Genomic DNA, 21,447 nt, shown 5'->3' on the forward strand with positions numbered 1-21,447 from the left:
ACCCCTTCTACAAATCGAACGAATTGATTGATCACGATGAGACTTCTCACCAGCACAGCAACCAGGGCCGTCACGACAGCGAGAGCGACGGGAGCGACAAGAGGGTTCGCCAGCACACCAACGAAGCGATCCGGGGATTCCCACGCGGATCACTACGATCCACCGGGCGGATGGCTGTTTGGCGTTAAACCGGGGGAGAAGGCTAAGGTGGAGGGGTGGGAGAATATTTGGATGTATGGGTTTTTTGGGAGTTTGGCGGTGGGGGTTGTGGGGTATGCTTTTAAACCTGATACTTCGTGAGTGCTTGAAATTTCTTTGATTTTCTGGGGGGATTGGTGGAGGGGAGAGGATGGATGGGGATGGGAAGGAGGGGAAGGAGAGAGGATGGAGGGGAGAGGTGAAGATGGGGCGAGGAAGAGGGTGAACGGGATTGGACAAGATGGGGAAGATGTGTTAAAGGAGACGGTTGAGAAGAAGAGATGAGGAGTGGCGGGTCTGGGAGAAAATGAGAGAGAGGCGATGGAATTGGTTATGTGCGACATTGAGGGAGATGCTCGAAGCGGTAGACGGATTGAGAAGGAACGATTAGCAGCAGAGATAGAAGCGGGGAGGGAGGCTATGAGCTCACGGCGCAAAAGACACAAGCAGATGGAACACGAGCTAACCACGAAAATAGGATACAAACCTGGGCACTCGAAGAAGCTCGAAGAAGATTAGAAGTCGAAGGCATCCTCAAAGAACCGGAAGATAAATCATAACGACGGCATATCGCGCGAATGAGTGGTGGAACGGGTGTACATATGCTTTGGGATCTCTTTTGTTTGCTTGCTGGTTTTCCGTTTGCATTTTGGTTTGATGCGGGGTGGTGATATGGGGAGAAGTGGAAAGTTGCAAGTCAAGGAAGGGCAGGGAGAGAAAGAGTGTATTTGGTAGTTTGCAATGGCATAGATGGGTGATAGAATGGAGGTTTTTAGAGATGTTTTGTTTCCTCTAACAAGGAACGTTTTTCATGCTCAGTTTCCAAGAACCTCGACTACACAAATAGAGTCTTTGGAATCCTTTCTTTTGACATCAGTGGCTTGCGGTCCGACTTGATTACTGAGAGAGTAGGCTTCGTGAAAGAACATTTGAGTAGTTTCGAATGAATTTTCGAAACCAACAATATTTCGATTTTGTTCAGGATTGAAGGTGTCTATGCTTCAATTAGAGGGCTTGTGAAAATATCATGAAGTTGAAATTTTGTCACCGAAAACATATTCGCTACCGAAAGCTAACCATGTTTACCTCCTTTAGCTACCCATTCAGTCACCCAGGCTTGAAGATTCTCTTTTTCCGTTCCGCCAACAGTACACATTAATCGCATTGTATCTCACTCAACGACCCTCACGCTTCAGTCAAGGATGAGGTGAGCGCTTACGCATCATGTCCGTTTACTCTGCGAGTATGTGGAGTGGGGACAGATTTTATGCTTATGTGTACAGACTTTTGGGATGTGGAATTGAAATTGAGGGTTCGATTGATGGGTGGGTGGGAGTGTGGTTTGTTTCTAAATTGGAAAGAAAAGGTGTGTTGGTGGATAATTTATAAAAACAGCTAGGCACGTAGAAAATTTGATGATTTGGTGGGAAATGGGCGTGTTTAAGGTATGTTTAATACTAGATTTAGGAATAATGTAGAGAGATTGCTCATCGACCCTCAACTAAGGTGGTATTAGAGGAGGACTAAGAACTTGTTAATTGTCTACTGCTTGTAGGGTTTTATGCTCTAAGGATACAAGGCATAGGGTTAGTTTATGTTTTTTGAGTATCGTTGATGTGTGGGATGTGAGATATGTGTCGCCGAAAGTTGGCTTGTTGCCGAAATGGGTGTTATGAAAACAGCTGTTTTAAGCTGAAGTGGGCACTTAATTACATACTTTAAAAACAGGAGCGATAATTCTAAATTTGAATTATCTCTCGTCTCTATATGTGAACATTTAAAAAAAAGAGGTCTCAAAAGCCATCATAAGTCTCCTTGTACTTCTTTAGCGTGTGACGGTGATTTTTTTAAAGGTATTACTTTCTTATAAGATGTTTTGCTTACTGAGTGGAGGCAAAATCTCTTATTTTTGGAAGCACTATTATGAAAATGATGTATAGTTATATAGTAATTATCCAGCAAGTTTTATTTAGTTTTGGAACATCCTGTTTTTTATAGCGAGGCCTACATCATATCTATTTGATAAATGTTTTACATGTTTTTATCCGCTTCTGTTTTACTATTTGCTAACTGTAAGAAGGAATCTTGTAGGAAAGGTGAGTATTAAACCTCCTTCGACGAAGTCTGCCATTGATTAAGACAAAGACCAATCAAAGAGAGCTGCACCTAGTGTTCCTTCACCTGTCTCTTTTCAATTAGAATTTACCTTCATATTAATCGAAGAGCCTGAAAACACAGCTCCACCTATTATCTTCAATTATAGGCGTAATGTATTTGTACCTACCTAGACTAGGTTTTTGATTATAGAACGAATCTGCTGCCGAAACCCATCCCACCACCGAAACTCCCACCACGATTTTCGAAAACCAGTAAAATCATGATAACCCTATAATCCATCGGTCATCATTAATTCAACCTCGAAATTGGCATAATAACAAGCGGCAAGCCTCTAATTCGGGGTAGCCCTTTAAGGTCTCACTTCGGTAGCCTGTCCATATTATCCTTCTCCACAGATCACCAGGGTCCAGGAATTTCCGAGACGGTTTCAGAGATATTATATACAACAATATACGTAAAGAAAAGGAAGCCTTTGATTCGGCTTGAAATGAAGGTGTGTGGTATATTGGTGGAGACCAGCCGCCTTTCGAATTAATGACATTGGGTCTGGAGTCGCAAAGAGAAGAGAATGTCTAAACAGCGGCTGCTGTTCAAATATAACTTTCTCGTCTCATTTCTCGTTTCATCTCTTGAATCTGTATTCTGAGCCCGTACCGAAGAAGATGAATGACGATGAAGTAGAATTACTACGAGAGAAACGTTGCAAATGATCGTGACACATCGCTCCACAGTTTTCCTATGGGCATCATCTCAAACTTTCCTTTGGGTCACGGGCGTGAAATAGATACAAAGATGTCTTGATCAGAAATATTAAGCTTTTAGAACTATTTTGAACGCTAAAATATCCAAATAGTGTTGTGAGCGCCTTGCCTTTAACGACTCGCCGCCGAGAGTGCTTTGTTACAGCTGAACTCACATGCTAGCACTCTTTCGCTCCGTGAAACGGCAATGTGCAGCGGAACGCTCCGCATAGAGCCAGTGCTCGTCCTTCCAGAGAGCTGTGACCTTTACTGTGTGTTGACTTCCATTGTCAAACTTTTCATTTCGATTGTGGAAGTACATAACTCCACTCATGCTCCACATCTCCATATTGAATCTCTTCGATCCAGTTCTTCATCTGTAATGCAATCTCACCAGCTTCCTGTTCCGGCTGTAAACCGCAATCAACAAGCTCATTTTTCCAGCTGATATTTCTGATCGGACTGACAATTGCAGCAGTTCCCGAACCGAATGCCTCTATTAATCGACCGTCCTTTGCAGCATCTGAAAGCTCCTTCATCGTGTACTTTCGCTCAACAACATTCCATCCTTCAGGAACGAGCTTTTCCTTGGCGAGGGAGAGTACACAGTCTCTAGTAACACCAGCGAGGATCATACCATCAAGAGGTGCGGTGATCAATTCCTTTTGCCCGGTTTCCTTGTTCTTCATGGCAACAAACATATTCATCGTTCCGACTTCAGTGACGAATTCCTCCTCGCCGAATAGCCATAGGTTCTGGTGAAATCCTCGCTTTGCTGCTTGTAATTGTGGCACAATACATGGCGCATAGTTGGCACCAAGTTTCTTGTCGCCGACGCCACCAGGCCAGGCACGGACGGCGTAATCGGTGGCTTCGAGTGAGATGGCCTTGAATCCAGTAGGATAATATGGACCGACCGGAGACGCGATCACGTACAGCAATGCAGAACCTGGTGGTCCGACACCCAGTGTTCTTTGTGTGCCAATCATTGTCGGTCTCAGATAAAGAGAGTAGCCTTTCGTTGACGGGATAAATCGCTCCTCCATACTCGCGAATGTTGAAATCAGCTGGATCATGGCTGCTTGTTCGAAAGTAGGTAATGCTATCCTTGCGGTGGACTCGTTCATACGTTGCATGTTTTTATTTGGTCGGAAAAGCCGTACTTGTCCCTTGCTATCTTTGTATGCCTTCATTCCCTCGAAACATTCGAATGCATAGTGGAAGACACAACTCGCGGGGTCGAGAGAGAGGTTCTGATAAGGAGTGATGCGCGCAGGAAGCCATCCGTCTGCTGCTGTCCATTCTATACTGAGCATGTGGTCTGGGGAAGCGCAAGTTAGCTATTAGACTCATCTCATGGGTGGGGTCTACAACACCAGTAAATGACCGCCCAAAGACCAGTTCATTCCATGGCACAAGCTCTTTTGGCGTCGTGGTTTTGGTTATGGACAAAGTAGAGGCGTCCAGTTCTTTTAATTTCGTTGTTGACGCGGCAGTAGCTTTTATGCTGTAATACCGTAAAGGCTGTTCCCACGCAGCTAACAACCTCGAGCTGGATTTGGTGCTCAAGGAGCTTCTGGGAAGCAATTGACGAAGCATTTAGGCAATTGGTTCCCAAGATAGGAGTATCAAAAGCGGTTATGATAAGATTGAGAAGCAAACTCCCTGTATATTCCTCTTGCGACAGTGTGTGACTCAATTGAGGATGTTTGCTCAGTTATTAGCTTGACCTGAACAATTATTTCCCGTCGTACATGACCTCCGACAGCGGACAGAGTAAGCCTCTGATAAGCGAGCGGGTATTCGCGCCGCTTGATAAGGCCACCCCGAATTATTGCTATTGGGCCAAACCACCGCAGCCTTGCTACGGACGAGGCTCAGGCTTCCTGTCTCTTCTCTAGACCAATCGTATGCGACATAGTACAACAGATCTAAGAATAAGTCAGACGAAGCATCCTGGAGGAGAACAACAACTTCTATTCCGGCGGTTAAGTGTCGATAACCTCAATTGAACAGACCAAAGGCAGTCGAGTCTTCATGCGAAAAGAACAAAGCTGGAATTCGAGGTGGCAGATTGACAGGTGGAGGTCTTGATCAAAGATGTTCAGCTCAGCCCTGAAATCGTTTTCGTCCAACATAAACTCGAATTATACAATCTCCTCTACGCCCAGTTCAACTTCTGGGCCATGGAAAATATATGATGGGAAAAAGAAGTCAACAGCTAAAGCGGTGTCGATATTCGTCCTCGATCGCAAATCTTTGGACTCGAATGCAGGCTCTCTAGGTCGTTCGAGCGCTTCTTCAATAAAGAAAGCAACAGAAGAGGTGGTAGAAAGATTGAAGAAGGAGGCATCTTCTCTGGCTAGACTGCGACATCCCAACATTCTCGAGCTTGTGGAACCTGTGGAGGATACAAGAAATGGAGGTTTACAGTTTGCTACGGAGATTGTGACGGCGTCTTTGTCAGGCTTGTTGCAAGAAAAAGACGACCAAGAGAGAGCTGGAGGCGTTGGGGGTCGATCGAGTCGATATGTCACAGAAGATTCTGAAGGCGGCAGGAGGCGGCGTGAGCTGGAGATTGATGAGCTGGAAATACAAAAGGGCTTATTGCAAGTCAGCAAAGCTCTGGAATTTTTGCACGATAATGCAGGTTTGGTTCATGGTAACTTGACGCCTGATGCCATCTTCATTAACGCCAAGGTAAGGAATTTTGGCATGTGTTGAGCTGCAACAGACTAATGGGTTGTAGTCGGATTGGAAAATCAGTGGATTGGCATTCTCAAGTCCGCCCGACAACTCCACGAAAGCTTCCTCAGTACAGCCAATTAACCTCTCCGAGGTATTGAATATTGATCCAAGGATACCTCGTTCAGTACAGATGAACCTTGACTACTGTTCCCCAGACTTTGTATTAGATTCAAACTTGAATATTGGAGCAGATATGTTTTCGATGGGATTGTTGATCATTGCCCTGTATAACTCACCACATACGTCCCCTTTACAGACTAACTCTAGCATATCGACGTATAAACGCATATTTTCTGCCCAATCGACCATACCATCGGCCAACAACAGCTTTCTTTCCTCTCGTCCCATACCAAGAGACTTGACTGCTAGCGTATTACCGCGATTGATAACAAGACGTCCAGCTCAGCGAATGACAGCAAAGGAATTTCAACAGAGTGATTATTTCGACAACATTCTGATGTCCACAATTCGATTCTTAGATGCCCTGCCAGCAAAGACCCCGACCGAAAAGGCTCAATTTATGCGAGGGCTTGCTCGGGTCCTACCATCGTTTCCAAAGTCCGTTCTCGACAAGAAATTACTTCCTGCTTTATTGGAAGAGATGAAGGATCGTGAATTACTGTCCTTGATCTTGCAAAACATATTCAAGATAATCGACTTATTACCATCTGGACGGCGGCCATTTACAGAAAAGATAATGCCCAGATTGAAAGAAATCTTCGTGGCCCCGGTGAACGCCAAAGGACCAGCACCAGAGCGTGATCCTGCCAAGGAAGCTGGTCTGATGGTGCTTTTGGACCACATCAAGGAAATTTCAAATAACTGCTCCGGAAAGGAGTTTAAGGATAGTGAGTCTACTAGATAATCCGGGCTCCGAGTTTTACTAACACATGTAGACATTCTTCCTATCATACATCTTGCTATTGAATCTCCAACTCATACAATCGTTGATTCCGCGCTACGAAGCTTGCCAATCGTTCTCCCGGTGCTCGACTTTAGCACAATCAAGAACGAACTTTTCCCTGTAATCGCCTCTGTATTTACCAAAACTAGCAGTCTTGGTATTAAAGTACGAGGTTTGGAGGCCTTTGTGATTTTGTGTGGAGGATCAAATGATCCTGCAGCTAGCAACGATGGTCTAGATGGTATCATGAACTCGACAGCTAGTAAAAAAAGTTCGTCAACTGCGCTTGACAAGTATACCATGCAGGAGAAAATAGTCCCACTCATTCGAGCAATTAAAACTAAAGAACCAGCTGTGGCTATGGCGTCACTCAACGCTCTGAGGCAAGTTGGTGGGGTGGCGGATGCTGACTTTGTTGCAATGGACATTCTACCTATTTTGTGGAGTATGAGTTTGGGGCCTTTGCTTGATCTGGCGCAATTCCAGTCATTCATTGAGTTGATCAAGAGTTTATCGACTCGCGTCGAAGCTGAGCAAACCAAGAAGCTTCAAGAATTGGCTGGTACGAACGGCACTGCTCAAAAGAGTGATGACTTCATGTCTTTTGGTGCGACTAACGCCTTTCCGTCGACCAATGGGGCCTCGGATGGTGGTGATGTCGATTTCGAGAGCCTCGTGAAAGGAAATGCTGGCATGAGTAAACCTTCAAATTCGATCGATGGAGGTTGGGATAGTTCGTCCCATACAGCGACGGTGTCGACACAAGCACAGCCGCCGGCCTTCTCTTGGTCTACCCCAACGCCAGCGGCTGCCACATCGACTTCTGGAGGCCTACAACCACAGCAGCGAGGACCACCATCAAGGACAATCACACCGGACCTTTCGCGCTTTGAAACTCTTTCCCCGACATCAACTCAATACTCACAACCGCTCCAACCAAATCCGTTCAATGCGCCGCTACAGCCCACAACAAACTCGTGGTCTCAGTCCTCCGCGCCTCAAGCCCCAGCGGTACTTCAAAGTCAACCGACTACTGTCAATTGGGGAGCAGCCGCTGCCAACCCATGGTCAAGTACGGCTAACTCGAGGCCGCTCAATTCGACTACACCAATGGGGAACATTGGGAACTCAGTCTCAAATTTGTCGTTGAATCAGCAGAGACCTGCTATGAGCGCACAATCTTCGTTCTCCCTACCACCTCCCCCAGCTGCGAATTCATATGTTCCACAGCAAACAAGCATGAGCTCTTTCCCAGCACCACCTGCTTTTGGAGCTCAACAAAAGTCTTCTTTCCCACCGCCACCCACATTTACAGCACCACAGAATAATGCGTTTCCCACAAGCTTTGGGATGCCTTCTCAAGGCAAGCCTGGGCAAAAAACTGGGCTTGATGCATACGAAAGTTTGATTTGAAAATTCGGCATGCGAATAGTACATATGTGAATATCTTGGAAATGGCGTTTAGATCTGGAGGAGCAACGGCGCTGGCTAGACTTTCGATTGTGGAGCAATATTGTTAGACTGGGATACCATAGATTTTCAATAACATGTTCTGTATCGTACCAAATGACATCAAAACTAAAGGTGGAATCAATCTTGAAATTGTCAAAATGGGACAAATCAGAACTGGTATAGTAATGAAATTCGTGGGGATCTGGTTCGAGTTAGGGGGGCAATTCTCATCCGATTCGGCTGTGTCAGACGCACCTTCCATGGTGACATGAGCTCTTTCCTCGATTGATTCCCTCTAGTATCTCTCCTAGAGCCCGGACTTCTAAAGCTGTCAACATTTGCGTCGTCCCATTTTTACAGCCCATCAAACGCAACACAGCATCGTTTTGGATCCACAGTATGGATAACTCTCAAAATATGATATCTGATGCCGAAGCCAATGGTGACGAATTTTCGTTAAACACGTTGATGAAAGCAACACGGCTTACCTCATCAACTGCGGTCGACAATGTGGCTTCTCTTCCATCATTACCCAAGGATACTGGCGACGAGAATGCATTTCTTAACGAGTTTCTAGGTAGAGATGTTCTTCGACTCTGGGAAGCCTTGAAAGTCATGACTGGCCAGCACGAAGTTGTTATCCGCAGCCTGTGGAGCAAAAAGAATAGAAATGAGCGAGTACGTATACTTACAAAGGCTTGGGGCATTATGCCGGCTGGACATAGTCCGGATATGACACAGTACAAAAAGGATGTTTATGCTCTTCGTGGAGGCGAATATAGACCGGAGGGGAATGTAGAGGCGTTTGCGTTCCCTCATATCAATATCGAAGACCTTCGAACACCAAAACCCTTTCTCCTTCTTGTCGAATCTCGGTCTCGATATCATCCGAACGAGTTTCTGCAACATGATCTTGAAGCTGCCCGGTTTGGGGTGGACTCTGGGAGAATTGTGCTTCCGTGCATGACTGGATACAAAATTGATCTTGTGGATATTGATGGCTCATATTATGGCAGGCTATGGAACCATACCACGAAACCTCTACAAAACGACCATGACTGGTACTCCTTTCATTTCTCCGCCTCGCAAGCTGTTTTTGCTCTGCAGTTGCAGCACCGTCTTCTGAATTTCATTCTTCGGGCATGCAAAGTGATTGTTGGCGAGAAACGTTCATTGCATGCGGGACATTCTGTTCTAAAATCCAATGAATTGCCTTCTTGCGTGGAGAGAAAGGTAGGAGCCTGGTGGATGGTATCCATTGAGAATTCAGAAAAGCCATACTCAGCACCGAAAAAACTCGACCTCGCGCAGTTGAAAAATATCTTTCTAGCAAGGAAGCAGTATGCGGAAGACCATGTGTTACACTTGAGAGACGATCAACATTTCTTTCTCTATACTCTTAAGCGCCAATATGACTTTGGTCACATGCTCTTGAAAGCTTCCGACCTGCTCTTGAAGACTTCCAAAGTAAGCCATCCTACGACTTGGGGGGAGCGTGGTTCTTGGGCTGTAAATCTTTGTCAATTGATTGAGAATACCCACATAACGGCATTAGTGTGGACATCACTCTGTTCGCATCTGGAAAGACTCACGAAGAGTGTTCAGAGGTTCGAAAACCGGAGAGCAAAAGCAATTTCGCCTTGTCATATTTCTTATGACTTCTTCATATTCCACGGAGTGTAAGCTTCAATAGGGTTGTCTTGTCTTCCAAGCTAACTTCCTTCACAGACTAGATCTCATTTTACAAGGCCTTGCCGAAGAATTATACAATGCGTTTGTTGCCAGCTCGGGGAACGCCGCATTCGTTCAACACAACGTCATAGGTTATGTGAAGCAGCCTGAATTAAATGATACAGCAAGATCATCGGCCGGAGCATATAGGGATCAGCTTTTCGGTCACATTGGACGTCTTGCGCAAAAAGAAGTTCGGAATCGATATGGTTGCACTCGACTCGTCAAAGATATAGAACGATTGCTTGTGACCGATTGCCTAGAAAAGAAATTTTTTACGCCTTACACTTCTGAAATATTTTCAGAAATAGGACTATTCGCTACTGCTATGGAGGAAATCAGTCTTTTTCAACCACTTGCCGCTCGTTTGTATGAAGAATACTCATATAAGGAAGCCACTTTTGAGCGCGCCATGGAAAAAATATTCGCTTTACCGGCATACGTTCAGAAATCATTAAGAAATCATGCTTTTGCGAAGCTGTATAACTCCCACTTCCCTGGAGAAGACGAACTTCAATTTCGCGGCCTGCATAGCAGCGACAGTGTAAGTCCAAATCTTTTATTCTGTCGTGTCTTCATTGTTCTAGGCTCTTTGGTTTTATGTAGTTTTAGTTACAGTCTAACATTTTGTCTAGATTAAACAGATCACGGAACCTGTTGAGGAGAAACTGGAGAAGTTTTGGAATGCAGCAGACCAAATTATGCAGGCTGAAATAGGCGAGACACTCTTAGACTTGGTAGATAATCGCGTCTATCCGCAGCCTGATGTACAGCGTAAGTGGGTGAATGCTCTTCGACCTGATATAAAACTCACGCTTGCTTTAGAATCAAGTTCTGAGAAGACCGAAATGAACAATCAAATCTGTAACGCTAAAGAGCTTGATAGAGCGGGGCTATTCGACGGAAATGAGCTGTCGAAATTGGGTAATCGAGTCTCTTCAACTCGCGAGTCCAGAACGGAAAGAATACTAGTCGAGGAGGGAGTCGATAAAAAAATGCTTGCGAGACTCCAGATTTCCACTACCGTCATCCCAAACGGAACGCTAATGAGCAATCGCGTCTCCAAAATATTCGAGGCACTCTTTTATAATTATGAGCGAAATTCTGGCAAGCAGCCACGTGGATTTTCCTGGCCGGAATTCTGCTTTGCAATGCATGCGATCGGATTTAACCCAAGAAAGCAATATGGTACACTCTGGCACTTTCAAAAAGATGCTAGAGGTTGTGCAACATGTTTCCAATTCCATGAACCTCTAGAGACGAACAAGGTGCCGTTGATGCAGATGAGATTTATGGGAGGAAGTCTGCACCGTCAATTTGGGTGGTCGTTGGACAATCTGCCTACGCAGAAAAGCTGGGTCTTTTAGGGCGGGAGGTTGGACAGTTGGGCTGAGTTGAGCTGGTGAGGGTGAGGGTGCGAGTAGTGATCAATGATTGTGGACTAGGAGGGATGCATCAAGTTGGCATTTTTTTTATTGTGCTCTTACTCCTGTCGCTGAGGCGTATCGGGTACTTTGTATAGATGAACTATTACACGATTAAGAGATCAGGCTTAGTTTATGTATAATTCTCTCATTACTTTTCAAATACGACATAGTTAAGAAGTAATTGATCGAACACTTTCTGTATTAACTATCTGCCCAGCTCGCGGTGAACGAAACAGGCTGTAGCCGAAACAATATGTCTTTTCGTTCGAGCAAATTCACGAACTATCATGTATCTTCAGAATCCCGACTTCGCACTCGGCGGACGGGGCTTTAATTTCTAATTATACCAGAAATCCAACATAGAGAGAAGATCACAGCTCCAAGCTAGACGTCTCGACGACCTCTGTGTCAGCAACTTGCTGTCCGCCGTATCACGAAGCATTCTTCGATGACTTAGCAGCGATGGCAAAAGATCTGCCCTTGTGAAGCGTTCCATTCTCAACACAATACTTCTCTACTACAAACACCAAAGTTTGAACCAGATGGCAAGGCCCCCCGTCTGAAAACTTGAATAATTACCTGTGAGTGTAGTGAAATAGATTTTGCTGTCTTTGAGCTTTCGCACTATGAAGGTCGAAGTCGGATGAAATTGGAATAAATGGATGTTATTTTAGGTAAGGAAGACGTTTTAAACGCCATTCAAAGAAAGTATTAATTGACCGTACGAGTCTCCATTGATTGTAGTCAAAATCCATAAAATGGGTTGGAGGTTCTTTCTAGCACTTATTTTGTCCCCTGCTTGAAAAACGTCTCTACCAAAGGCGAATCCTCGCTTACCATCCCCTATCACATGCGACCTACAGATCTCACCCCGCTGGAAAAACCACAATGTCCCTCTAGAGTCAAACACAAGTCTTTAGTATAGCAAAAATAACTCAAAGATTGAACAGAGTGGCCCACTCTAAAAGTGGGACGCGAACCCAAGCCACTCTCTGATATAAGTAACGGTCCAAGTAGTTCTTGTGCTACCTGTGAAATTCTAATAGGTCGTATTTTCGTATTGTTTTAGTGTTAGGCCAGTAAAGAAGTTAAAGCTATATTTTCTAACTCACTCAAAAGTAAGTACATAGCCGGTGTTTGAGACTGGCACTAATTAGGCCAGATTCTCTTCCTCTATTATTATTAGAACAACGATCCTGACTGGATGCCACTCCTCCTTCCTTATCTATTTTTCTGCAAGCAAATGGCCTTGACTTGGCCCACCACTTCTTCTTCTTCATCGACTCCCAATGTAGGATCTTTGCGTTCCGGTCGGCGCTTTCTGGGACTGACCTGGAGTCTAGCGACCTTCAAGTTGATATCTTGACTAAATAGGCCCCCGAAAGAGGGGTTGCTATCATCGTTTGAATAGCAAAGCGAGATGTTTGGTTGTGCCATCCTGAGTACCGAGTCCATAGTAATGGAGCCTGGTTGAATGGATCCCCATTGAGCACACCCAAAGTCCTCGACTACGGCAATTTCGTCTACTGAAGGCTCGTCCTTGCCTGCGTACCCATATTCCCAATTCCGCTGTGCCGTCCGAAACATCTTCTCTGTCTTCGACAGGTTTCCTTCACGCCTCACTCTGCGAAGATACATCAAATTTCTTTCTAAAGCGCCTAAGGCCAAATAAAGTTAAAAACTTTGCTTTTGTACTTATCAGCTGTACCAATATGATTTGTATTACGCTAACAATCTAGTTTATTCTCTTAAAAAGAGCAAATATATTCAGTGTTCTCATCTGAACACTCCTCTGTTCAATCGGCAAGCGTCTCTGCAATACTTTCTGCGTGTAGACGCCAGAACGCATATCCGTAGGGATAAATTTGGCCAGTTCACCGACGTCGCAGGTATGCGTCGCAATATGATTCACAAATTTTTGGCTAATATTCCTTGACCCCCAATGATCTTGATTCTTGATCCGACATGACAAATTCGTGGTGTTGGCACGAGGCAAACTTGATGACGAAGTATCGAAAATATCTCGATCTATGTGGAATGGAAAGCGAGTGTGGACCTCATCTTTGACTGTATTTGATTCACGCTCTCCACACCGAAGTGACCAGACTCTCTCACCATTGAATTGATACAGGAAATCTCAAGATCATCATCAACAACTGTCCCGACGACACAACTTCTCTTACCTTCCAAGTTCGGGCTTTAAGAAAACCTTCGACAATATCTTCCACAATGGCATCGAGCCCGTGAACAACTCAGGGCTGGGTACTCCGCCGAGCACCCAGCCAGTGATCCCCGCCAGAAGAAAACCAGACGGCGCGAAGATGTTTCACGATTCTATGGAAGATATCGCAGCTACGGTTGCATATTGGGAGGAATTCTTAAAATCCAGAGAATGCCCTAGCTACATGAAAGAGCTTCTAATCTCGCTCGTACCTTGCCACTGTTCTTTACACGTTACCTCCAGTATATGCGAAAAAATTCGAACATTCTCAAAAACGTGTAGTAGTGATGCTACAATACTACCGTTCGCAAGGCTAGAAATCAGTCGCACAGCTACCACCCGGGATACCTTACGGAAATGTTGCTCCATCAGACATTCCAGTGGTTCTTGTAGAACCGGCAATTGACACTTCGAAAGTAGGAATGCTGGGGTCAATCGCCAGTGACAGTATTGAAGGTTCAAATCACGATGTTGCTACTATTCGAATTACGCAAGTGGTCGACCAAATCCTCGAATTCAAGTCAAATCATGCGTGGGAATTGGAGCCATGTGTGAGGATTATTCTGGATAAGTTTTCAACTCAACAAATCATAGGGGTTGTGTTGAACTGCACCCACGAAACCATACTCAATTGGTTAGACGAGGAGGAGGTTGTTTGGGACGACGAGATCTTTGACGATTGAGAGGAGAAAGTCACTGCGGAAGCAGGAGTCTACCTGTGGCAATTTCGCGGCAAAAGCATCTTTTCTTCTAGCTGCGAGATACGTCGGCTGTTCCTGGGGAGCCGGGGGGCCATACTTCCGAATAAGTTGTCACAAAAATGAGAAGCACAGGCTCAGGACGATGGCCGCAAAAAGATGCTTACAATACGAGTATGCAGAAGGAGTATATGGTGAGAGGGAAAAAAGTCAGTTTACGGCACTCGCGACTGTCCCTCACAGTGAAGAAATGGGGTCAGAACACACCAAGGCATGGTGCTTACTGATCGAGTCGATTTTCATGATTCTACTACAAACTGTAGACAAAGAGATGGAGACCTCCGATATGCCAACGTTTCATGAGATGTATCTCCACGAAATGGAAGAATCTAAAATACCGCGGGGAGTTGATGTCCGAAATTTTGGAGAAATACATTCTCAAGTAACAAATCTAAACTCGAAACAGACAATCGCTAGTATCCTGTAGACTTAAAAAGCTTTTCACACCATATATCTCCTCAGTACCAGCGGCAATCGGAACACTTAGACTTCCCTACCCTCGTGGACAAAATTAGTGGCAGTTGAAACATGACATTTCTTCAATTAAGTTAACGAAATGTGTATATTTAGTGGATCGAAGTAGAACAATATCACATATTCTGTCAATTATTTTGAGTAAATAAGACTTCTTAAGCTCTATTCGAAGTTTGTCTATTCGGTCCAAGAGTAGTGGGTAGATAGATGACTGACACTTATCTTGTCCTCCGCGAGCTGGGCCCTAAAACCTCTCACAGGCTCAAAGCATTATCTTTTACCTTCTTATTATCTTTCCACGCCCCCTCTGGGCCCTTCCTAAAATCAACCAAATGCGCCTTTGAATCATCCTTCACCGGTGTCGAATCGATGGTGCAGCTTCCTCCCCAATCTCTATTCTAGCAGCCACGATACAGTAATAGGGATGGAACTACTAGATCATCTCGCCTGTACAAGTGTCTTCTGGAGTGTCTACTCATTCTTTAATACCTCCTCTTATCGCAATTCTGAAAACAGTACGCATAAGATATACAATCAAGAAATTCAACCCCACATACGCCGCACCGATTAATGCGCCACTGGCGTTGAGCATGGCAATACGCTCGCAGTCTTTATTTGTATCGGCGTTGGGAAGTGTCTGCATAATTGTTAGAAGCTGACATTGGAGTTAGGGAGAGACGTAGGCGGATTTCAAAGATTAGCTTGTAAAAACCAAAAGGAAAAATACATATCATAATCACGACCTTGAAGACATATACTCTACGCGGACGTTGAACTGCCGTTTACGTCACATTAGTACACTCTCTACTTGAAACCTATACTTTTATACTTATCAGCTGTACTATTATGATTTATTACGGTAACGATCCTGTTATCCTCCTAGGAAGAATTAATTAAACTGAACTGACATGAATCATTTCATAGACATCGGGATTAAGTATTATTGTGTTGTGACATCATTTGGCCTTAGGCGCCGGAGACGGATTCTCGCAGAGACATACCACTATCAACATTACTTCGTTATTCCCGACTTGGGGTTTTTGCTATATATATTATTTCCGAACACTGTCGTCCAATCAGCGGACAGATGGCCGAGCTGGTTATGGCGCCAGGTTAAGGTATACACTTAATCATGTTGTAAGCAATTACAATTTCCTGGTCACGAAAGTGGCGTGGGTTCGAGTCCCACTCTGTTCATTTCTTTTGCTTTTGAAACAATTGATCCTTTTTGACAGAATTCCATTTAATTATAGAGGGACAGTGTGGTGTGGGTTCTTCTCTTTGGTGGAGGTGGGATATGTGGGGTCGGACGATAGGGGTGTTAAGCGAGGATTGTCTTTCTGTGTACAGCTAACAGTAGAGGACAAAATAGTTAGTAGGTACTTCTTACTATTTTATCAACTTGAAGTGCGATTAAGAAAAGCTTAGTGATTTCAGTTACTTGTTCATTTTAATAATGGACAATAAACTCGTTATTCCTACAATCAATATCCTAATAAACCCGCCTTTATCTGAGTCCGAATTCCCTTCGTCGTGCGAAGCTTAAAGACAACCAATGCCAGTTTGATTCTCAAATGCAGAACTATTCCAGCTTGTTCTGACATTACTCTTCGCATTGGGCTTGTTGGTGTATATACCTATGGGAATTGGCCGACTTGGATGCCATTTTGTGTTATTAATAATAAGTGATGGGATACGAATCTAAGAACTTGACGAACGAAGACAGAGAACGGAAACAGTAACGTCGAGAGACAATATAGTAATAGAGAAAGAGGCCACTCGAAGGATGATGGAATTAGAAATCCTGGTAGGAGTCGTTGTGCGTGCATACTGGCAGTTGTTGCAATCGAGGAGGACCACCTGGATACAGTTTCAAGTGACAACTCCCCGCGCTATCTTCTAACGATGTTGGATAAGCGATGATTTTTGAAGGTTATCTATAGGATGGATGACTAGAGTGAGATATCAGTACAATACGTGACTAATGTGGACATGACTGCTTCATAATCTTCCAAAACATCACCCTCTTATATATTCCAAAACGCTCAACAGCAAGTTCTTGTCAACCGTGCAGCCACCGCCGCCTTCGCCCTTCGCGAATCCATTCCAAAGCAGAATGCCAATTTCGATCATGTCGATCCCTTTCTTGTTATGTTCACGAATCAGTGCATAGGCGGCAGAACACGGTGTAGTCTCGAGGGGGCGCTGGGGCTCGGATGGGATTTCGGAAAGGCCGATGGGGTTGTCGCTGGGCGTGGACGAGAACGAGTCCCATGGAAAGGACTGGCAACATGCGGATGCGCCTGGCATCATGCTGAAGGAATCTAACGAGGAGGCTGCTGCCAAAAGCTCAAATCCGAGGCCGTAGCCGTCTGTGAGCAGTTCGTCCTCGCCAACGGGGATGGTTGTCTTGGTAGCGACCGTGTCCGACTTTGGGATGCTCGAAGGAAGGACATCATAACCATTGCCTTTCTGCGCGCTTGCCGTGTTTTCGGGCGGCGCTTCTGGGACACTTGGTAGAAGGTTGGCACTGTCTGTCACCTCTACGCCACTGCGGTCTTCCGCCAGACGCGCGTCGACCAGAGCGTGCTTCACGCCAGCAAGTGCCAACATCTGCCGGAGTCTGCTATTCTCCTCCTCGAGCCGTCCGATGGTCTGCTGAAGAGCAGCATCCGCTGCGTATGGGGGGCTGCGAGCATCATGTTCGTAGACCTGGCGCTCGAGCTCAGCGACATAATCGCGTCGTTGGGCCCGGGAGCGCCGCTGATTATTGCGCACTCGAATCAAATTGGCATCCTACAAGAAGCTTCGCGGTTAATAGCGCACCGTGAATGATGGGATGGACAGCTAACGTCTTTTCCGACTTTTGGCCGTGGCATGACTATACAAGTGGGTGTCGAGGGTTGCTGAGGCAGGTCCTGGTAGAACTAGGGACGTGGATGACCTCGGTCAAGACAGCACCTGCAGATGAGATCCTCGGATCGTCGTAATCACAACCTCATCCGTTCAGTCTTGTCAATAATATCTGCACACCCGTGATTGCGCATGATGTATCAATTGACAGCAGGCGCTGAGCTGTGGGCGTCCAGAAGACAAAGGTAACGATCAGTTTGGCAGCAGTCCTATGTGTTCTCATAAGACTCTACTCTTCTGCCCCTCACGTCCGAATTCCATAAGCTAAAAGATATCAGGTAACCTTAAAGTCGCCAGTCAACCAGCTACAGCAGTACCACTGGTAGAACCAAAACGCGAAAAGGGTTGAAAATGCAGACCTCTCCTTTATCGACACAATAAGCTGCAAACCATCATTTCAATAATGGTGACATGCCGAGGGTCCTATCACAGCAGTGACAGATCGGTGCATCGCTCAATCCTGGAGCGGTGACATACCGATCAGGCTTGAATAAAGAGCTTGTCCGCCTGGTCCCATCACTACGCATTTGTTATCCGCCAAACAGCTCAATCAAAGGTCGCTCGGTCTGGTTGACAGTTAGCAGTATGGCAAGGGGCATGTCAAACGTCTCTCTCCGGGTTGAAGAGGACACCGAAAACCCACCTTCAGCTGTTCCGGGACCACCAGATGGTGGTTATGGTTGGGTTTGCGTCGCGGCATGCTTTACCATCAACTGCTTCACGTGGGGAGTGGTATCTGTAAGATATGCCCCCTACATCCGGCGTCTCCATCAAAGAACAAACGACACATGCCTTTCTGCCAGTTACTGACCAAGCCATAGTCGTACGGAGTTTTCCTTGGATACTACCTAGAAAAAGACATTTATCCAGCGGCGACACCTATGGACTTTGCTTTCATTGGAGGATTGAACTTTTCAGTAGCGATGCTGGCCTCTCCAGCCGTCACAGTTCTGGTTCGGCGTAACCCTATTGGCATCCACCTCCCCATGCTTCTGGGTGTAGTTTTCCAAACATCTGGATTTATCACAGCATCTTTTGCAACCCGTATCTGGCACCTCTACCTTACACAGGGCGTTTTGGTTGGCCTCGGCGTTGGCTTCTCTTACCTTCCCAGCATTGCTATCCTGTCGCAATGGTTTAGTCGCCGCCGTAGCTTGGCTAACGGCATCAGCGCTGCAGGATCTGGTATCGGTGGTTTAATCTTCTCCTTTGCTGTTCGCGCAGCTATTAGCAATATCTCCTTGGCTTGGGCACTTCGGATGACTGGTCTCGTCAGTGGCTTCATGAATATCATGGCCACAATTGCGATTCGGAGTCGCAATCATATCATTCAGCCTAAACAGCATCCTTTCGACATGAACTTGCTTGGTCGGTACGACGTCGGTCTTGTCCTCGGGTGGGCATTTGTGAGTATGTTGGGCTACATTACGTTGCTTTTTTCTATGTCCAACTTTGCTAGGTCAATAGGTCTAGACGATTCTCAAGCCGCTAGTGCTACAGCCCTTCTGAACCTAGGGACTGCGCTTGGGAGACCGTTTATTGGAGTTATCAGCGATCGCTATGGTCGTATCGAGACGGCGGGACTCATCACTTTCGTATGTGCAATATCCGTCTTTGCAATATGGGTACCAGCAACATCATATGGTGTAACTATTCTCTTTGTAATCATCAATGGGGCGATTTTGGGTGTTTTTTGGGTTGTGAGTAATATCTTAGGGTACACTTTTTGTCTTCAGAACTGATCTCGCATCAAGACTATCGGCCCAATATGTACGGAGGTTGTCGGGCTTGTAGAGCTACCCTCTATGCTCTCGCTAGCCTGGTTGGTGATTGTGCTACCAACCACCTGTAAGAAGCACCTCCTTCGACGTTGTGACATTTTCTGACATCTGTGCTCCTCATCTAGTCTCCGAAGTGATTGCACTCAAACTGAGAAGGGAAAAATCCGCACGCGAGTTTCTCTATCCTCAAATATTTGCAGGCTTAGCGTACCTCATCGCAAGCCTGATAGTCTTGGAGTTGTGGCGAGTTCGCCGACGTCGGATCGTGGTCGACCAGGCTCGAAACTATGAAACCTCATGACAAATCTTAGTATCGTCTGCATAGCCATGCTACCTTTCCGAGTAGTCATTATGTATTTGATATGTCCAGAGTTAAAACTTTGGGCATGAGCAATGGAGTAGAGAGGCTTCTTGCCCAAGAAATACACACAAAAGGCGAAGATCAACACTCTGTAGCGCACCAAGAATAACGTGCGGTTAGCACCCCAAGAACTACTGAACGACACATGTCAGCGTATTATTGACTCACCGCGGCCCAACTGTTTGCCATACCATAGCCAGCATATAGTTCACCAGGCCGTTCCAAGTATTTCACAGGTAGATAGCGCAACTTTCTCGGTACAGGTAAACCGCGACGGAAGAGAAATTATGAGTAAGTAGTCATGGACTGAGAGCCGTCTTGTTGAAGTACACTTCGATATTGAGTCCACCCAGAGATTGTGCTGCTTTCTCACAGGGTTTTGATGGAAAACTTCCCTATGTTTTGGGACAACGGAACAGGCCTCCTTCGTCATGCGAACAAAACATCTGGCCTCTATTTCCACACTGCCTCAACATATTCATCCATCATTCTCACATACTCATCACCTCCTGTCGCCCACCCCTTTATCCCCTGTTCAAGCGTAAGACTGTCCATCTCAGAGTCTTTCTGCTCCTTGATATAATCCGCAAACCATCCAGCAGCACGATTGCCTCGGCCGCGCGAGGAGCCTCAAAAAGTTAGCTACAAACATCGATCGTTGACGACGCAAAGAGAATAACGTACCACAATACCAAATCACGTTGCGGACGCCGGCGGTAGAAAATAGAGTGTATAGCGTGGGAATGGTCGAGTACAACGATTGAGCGGGTAGATTTACAGATCCACGAATAGTTCCACCCTGGATTTGGAAGTCAACTGAGTTCATGGAGCTCACACGAATCCGGAGCTTTGAGCTGATGGGAAAAGGAAGAAACCGCGACGCACCTCAAAGTCCGTCCGACGAAGATCCACCAAGACAAAGTCTACGCCCGCTACTAGCCCTTGATTCAACCATGAGAGAAGTTTATCGCGAGTGATGACGGCAGCAGTAGTCTTTGGTGCTGGGTAGGCGGCATGCCATGGCTTCTCGACTTCCTTTGCACCGAGACCGGGATTGCTTGTAGTCATCTTCGGGGTTGAGATTTTGGCACGGCGGTTTGAGATGCTAAAAATGAACTTTGTTATGAGAAATGGACTTCTCAAAGTCATAAAGTGAGGATTGCAGAGCCAAAAGGTTGAGGAGGCAAATGTGGCCAACTTAAAAAACGGATTACTAATATTGATATACCAGGTTTACACGCCTATCCGTCAAAAACGTGCGAGATGATGGGCCATCTTGTGAATCAAACAAGTACTTGATGATCAATTCAATCAACCTAGAACCGTCAAGAAAGATGTTGTGATACCCGTGGAGCTGGCATGTCACTCGCTTAATCTTGGGTGAGGATGTCACTTCTTCCCTCTGATTGGCTCGAGCTGCACGACAATCGTCGTGGGAGGTAGCTCAAAAGTCCTCGCCCCTACCCATTCTACAGCTCGATGAACTACTTAACCACGCTTCAGACATCGGATCGTTCTCTCCCTCAATTGCTTTATTAAATCTACAGTATCTGCACTTATCCAAGCTCAGTAAGCTAGGGCTACCATCTACTCCTGCTCTCCACTACCAAAAAAGGCTGTT

The 21,447-nt window shown here is 45.7% G+C and overlaps 8 protein-coding genes across 8 annotated transcripts; 4 read left to right on the top strand and 4 right to left on the bottom strand.

The window, feature by feature from the left end:
• Positions 1–36: 36 nt before the first annotated feature.
• GLAREA_00196 (uncharacterized protein) lies at positions 37–758 on the top strand (the record flags this gene model as incomplete). The annotated part of the gene is made up of 2 exons (XM_008084956.1): positions 37–296; positions 677–758. The coding sequence occupies 2 exons, from the start codon at positions 37–39 to the stop codon at positions 756–758; spliced, it is 342 nt and encodes a 113-aa protein (XP_008083147.1).
• Positions 759–3,355: 2,597 nt separating this feature from the next.
• GLAREA_00197 (D-aminoacid aminotransferase-like PLP-dependent enzyme) lies at positions 3,356–4,655 on the bottom strand (the record flags this gene model as incomplete). Its single annotated transcript, XM_008084957.1, has 2 exons — positions 3,356–4,377; positions 4,433–4,655. 2 exons carry the CDS (start codon positions 4,653–4,655, stop codon positions 3,356–3,358), a joined length of 1,245 nt encoding a protein of 414 aa, XP_008083148.1.
• A 501-nt stretch (positions 4,656–5,156) lies between these two features.
• GLAREA_00198 (Protein kinase-like (PK-like)) lies at positions 5,157–8,121 on the top strand (the record flags this gene model as incomplete). The annotated part of the gene is made up of 3 exons (XM_008084958.1): positions 5,157–5,756; positions 5,806–6,652; positions 6,701–8,121. 3 exons carry the CDS (start codon positions 5,157–5,159, stop codon positions 8,119–8,121), a joined length of 2,868 nt encoding a protein of 955 aa, XP_008083149.1.
• A 438-nt stretch (positions 8,122–8,559) lies between these two features.
• Positions 8,560–11,258, top strand: GLAREA_00199 (uncharacterized protein; the record flags this gene model as incomplete). Its single annotated transcript, XM_008084959.1, has 4 exons — positions 8,560–9,839; positions 9,889–10,435; positions 10,527–10,665; positions 10,717–11,258. 4 exons carry the CDS (start codon positions 8,560–8,562, stop codon positions 11,256–11,258), a joined length of 2,508 nt encoding a protein of 835 aa, XP_008083150.1.
• A 1,281-nt stretch (positions 11,259–12,539) lies between these two features.
• Positions 12,540–12,905, bottom strand: GLAREA_00200 (uncharacterized protein; the record flags this gene model as incomplete). Its single annotated transcript, XM_008084960.1, has 1 exon — positions 12,540–12,905. The coding sequence occupies one exon, from the start codon at positions 12,903–12,905 to the stop codon at positions 12,540–12,542; it is 366 nt and encodes a 121-aa protein (XP_008083151.1).
• A 3,885-nt stretch (positions 12,906–16,790) lies between these two features.
• Positions 16,791–17,650, bottom strand: GLAREA_00201 (uncharacterized protein; the record flags this gene model as incomplete). Its single annotated transcript, XM_008084961.1, has 2 exons — positions 16,791–17,567; positions 17,624–17,650. 2 exons carry the CDS (start codon positions 17,648–17,650, stop codon positions 16,791–16,793), a joined length of 804 nt encoding a protein of 267 aa, XP_008083152.1.
• A 619-nt stretch (positions 17,651–18,269) lies between these two features.
• GLAREA_00202 (MFS general substrate transporter) lies at positions 18,270–19,766 on the top strand (the record flags this gene model as incomplete). Its single annotated transcript, XM_008084962.1, has 4 exons — positions 18,270–18,422; positions 18,506–19,384; positions 19,439–19,532; positions 19,591–19,766. 4 exons carry the CDS (start codon positions 18,270–18,272, stop codon positions 19,764–19,766), a joined length of 1,302 nt encoding a protein of 433 aa, XP_008083153.1.
• A 513-nt stretch (positions 19,767–20,279) lies between these two features.
• Positions 20,280–20,894, bottom strand: GLAREA_00203 (Rhodanese/Cell cycle control phosphatase; the record flags this gene model as incomplete). Its single annotated transcript, XM_008084963.1, has 3 exons — positions 20,280–20,455; positions 20,511–20,625; positions 20,712–20,894. 3 exons carry the CDS (start codon positions 20,892–20,894, stop codon positions 20,280–20,282), a joined length of 474 nt encoding a protein of 157 aa, XP_008083154.1.
• Positions 20,895–21,447: the final 553 nt, after the last annotated feature.

Source organism: Glarea lozoyensis (assembly GCF_000409485.1).
Source record: "Glarea lozoyensis ATCC 20868 chromosome Unknown GLAREA3, whole genome shotgun sequence".
NCBI lineage: Eukaryota > Fungi > Ascomycota > Leotiomycetes > Helotiales > Helotiaceae > Glarea > Glarea lozoyensis.